Genomic DNA, 1,872 nt, shown 5'->3' with positions numbered 1-1,872 from the left:
TACACTGCTGCTCACCACAGACACATCAGGAGCTGAACACACACAAAAGGATCGATAAGATTTTAAAATTCAAATGGCTTATTTTTTCTAAAATGTAAATGTATAAATTTTATTGATATCATAAAGTATGTACTTTACTTCATTTGAAGCCAGTAAATTTTTTAAAACAATTCTGGAACTCTTTCCTTACCAAAAGTAAACATGTGATTTTAATATTTAAAAATAAAACATTTAAATAAAACATTTAAAAAACATGCCATGGTTTTCCTAAACTAACCATAATTTAACCACAGTATTTGTAGTAAATAGTATTTGTGGTTATAAAATTGAATTAATTAATAGGCTACGCCAAAAAAAAAAAAACATGGTTACTACATTTTTACTATAATAAAAACATGGTTAATTTTTGTAAGGGTTACAGCTGTCCAATCGGACGTGCATTCTTCCGCCGATGCGCACTGAACAGCCTACAAAAATACACTGCGGTGAAATTCAAAATAGTAGACCTCTATTTCAATTTGCCATTCTGCAAATTGCACCACAACACTTGCACCACAACACGCTTATTTAATCAGCATTCAGCGATCAGATTAATCCGATCCAGAACGATTTTTACGAGTTGGTTCTGAGTAAAAATCAGAATGGTCCAATTAATTCTTGAGCCGGTTTTTACTTTAGTGGATCAACACACTTAGCCTTCTGTATGAACCATTCGCCACGGTTTCTGTGATCTGATTCACTGCAAACCGGAATCGTTTAGAGGAATTATAATCTTAATTAGCGTTTATATTGGGTAACTGAAGAAAAATAACGATTTATCGGTAATTAAGCACAATTGTGGCCATATCGGTTCACATTAGGCTCACATTAAGTTCTCCTTTTTTAGTTATTCTTTTTTTTTAGCTACAGAAATAAATATCTATCACACATAATCCAACAACAACCTTTCATATGATTTATAACATTACTTAGCTACATTATTTATTACAATAATTTGGAATTTGGAAAGATATTCTTACCTGATCGTACCGTCAGATACAAATAATAACCGGCGTCTAGAGTGTTATAGTCACCGATCTCGACAGCACACCAGTAATATCCAGAGTCTGAGTTCTGCAGATTCTCCCACTGCACTGTAAAAATACTCTGGGCTGGATCATCCGTGAGGGAATATTTTTCTGTCTCATTTGCATATGTCAAAATACTGCAAGAGACCCAATGGGACCCCTCGCACCAGTATTTACGGTTTTCTTTATGTTTTTTATCATATAGACAGGGAATAATTCCAGGTGATCCCGATTTCACTCCGATATTCAGTGCATTAATTACAGCTTCATCTGTACACAAGATTAAATGAAAACATCCATAAACTGCACATGTACGAAACGTAAGAATTCAAATCTCAAAGAATTCAAGTTAAACAATTTTAAAAATGCAAGTTTAACAAAACACCATGCGATAGTTTAACAACGCTAATTATAAGAGAGAATTATAAGCGTTTTATTACTACCTGAGATGTGAAGTAAAATCCCGGAGAGAATCAGAGTGTAAATCATAGCGGAGTGCATGTGCATGAGAGCTGGTCAGGTCTTGCAGTGTCTGTGTTTCCTCCTGTTTCAGAGGAAGAGCAGAAATATCGCCTTAAACCACATAAGCACCAACAAGTGAGCCAATTTAGCCAGTTTGCAACCAGCAACCTCACACTAGCAACAACAAATACATATTTTATTTATGGGCTCTATTTTGATTTGTGAATGTATGTTAGCAGTAATGTAATTACTGTCGAAATGTTTAAGAAATAATGTCTGAGCAGATGACTTTCTGCATTTACTGCGACTGACTGGACAACATTTTTCTATATCAGCCACTAAT

At 34.4% G+C, this 1,872-nt stretch overlaps 1 protein-coding gene across 1 annotated transcript in view; it reads right to left on the bottom strand.

Annotated features, from left to right (window-relative positions):
• The window catches only part of LOC107600246 (CMRF35-like molecule 5), a 4,487-nt gene extending 2,931 nt beyond the window's left edge, over positions 1-1,556 (bottom strand). The window contains exons 1-3 of the mRNA XM_016292091.1: positions 1,511-1,556; positions 1,020-1,337; positions 4-32 (exon numbers count right to left, since the gene is read on the bottom strand). Of these exons, the coding sequence (XP_016147577.1) occupies positions 4-32; positions 1,020-1,337; positions 1,511-1,556 (393 nt within the window). The remainder of the gene's footprint in view (positions 1-3; positions 33-1,019; positions 1,338-1,510) is intronic.
• Positions 1,557-1,872: the final 316 nt, after the last annotated feature.

The sequence above is a fragment of the Sinocyclocheilus grahami genome, unplaced genomic scaffold (assembly GCF_001515645.1).
Source record: "Sinocyclocheilus grahami isolate Dianchi unplaced genomic scaffold, SAMN03320097.WGS_v1.1 scaffold280.1, whole genome shotgun sequence".
NCBI classification, from domain to species: Eukaryota; Metazoa; Chordata; class Actinopteri; order Cypriniformes; family Cyprinidae; genus Sinocyclocheilus; species Sinocyclocheilus grahami.
Note: the sequence above shows the minus strand (reverse complement) of the source record. Positions and strands in the feature narration are given on the sequence as shown.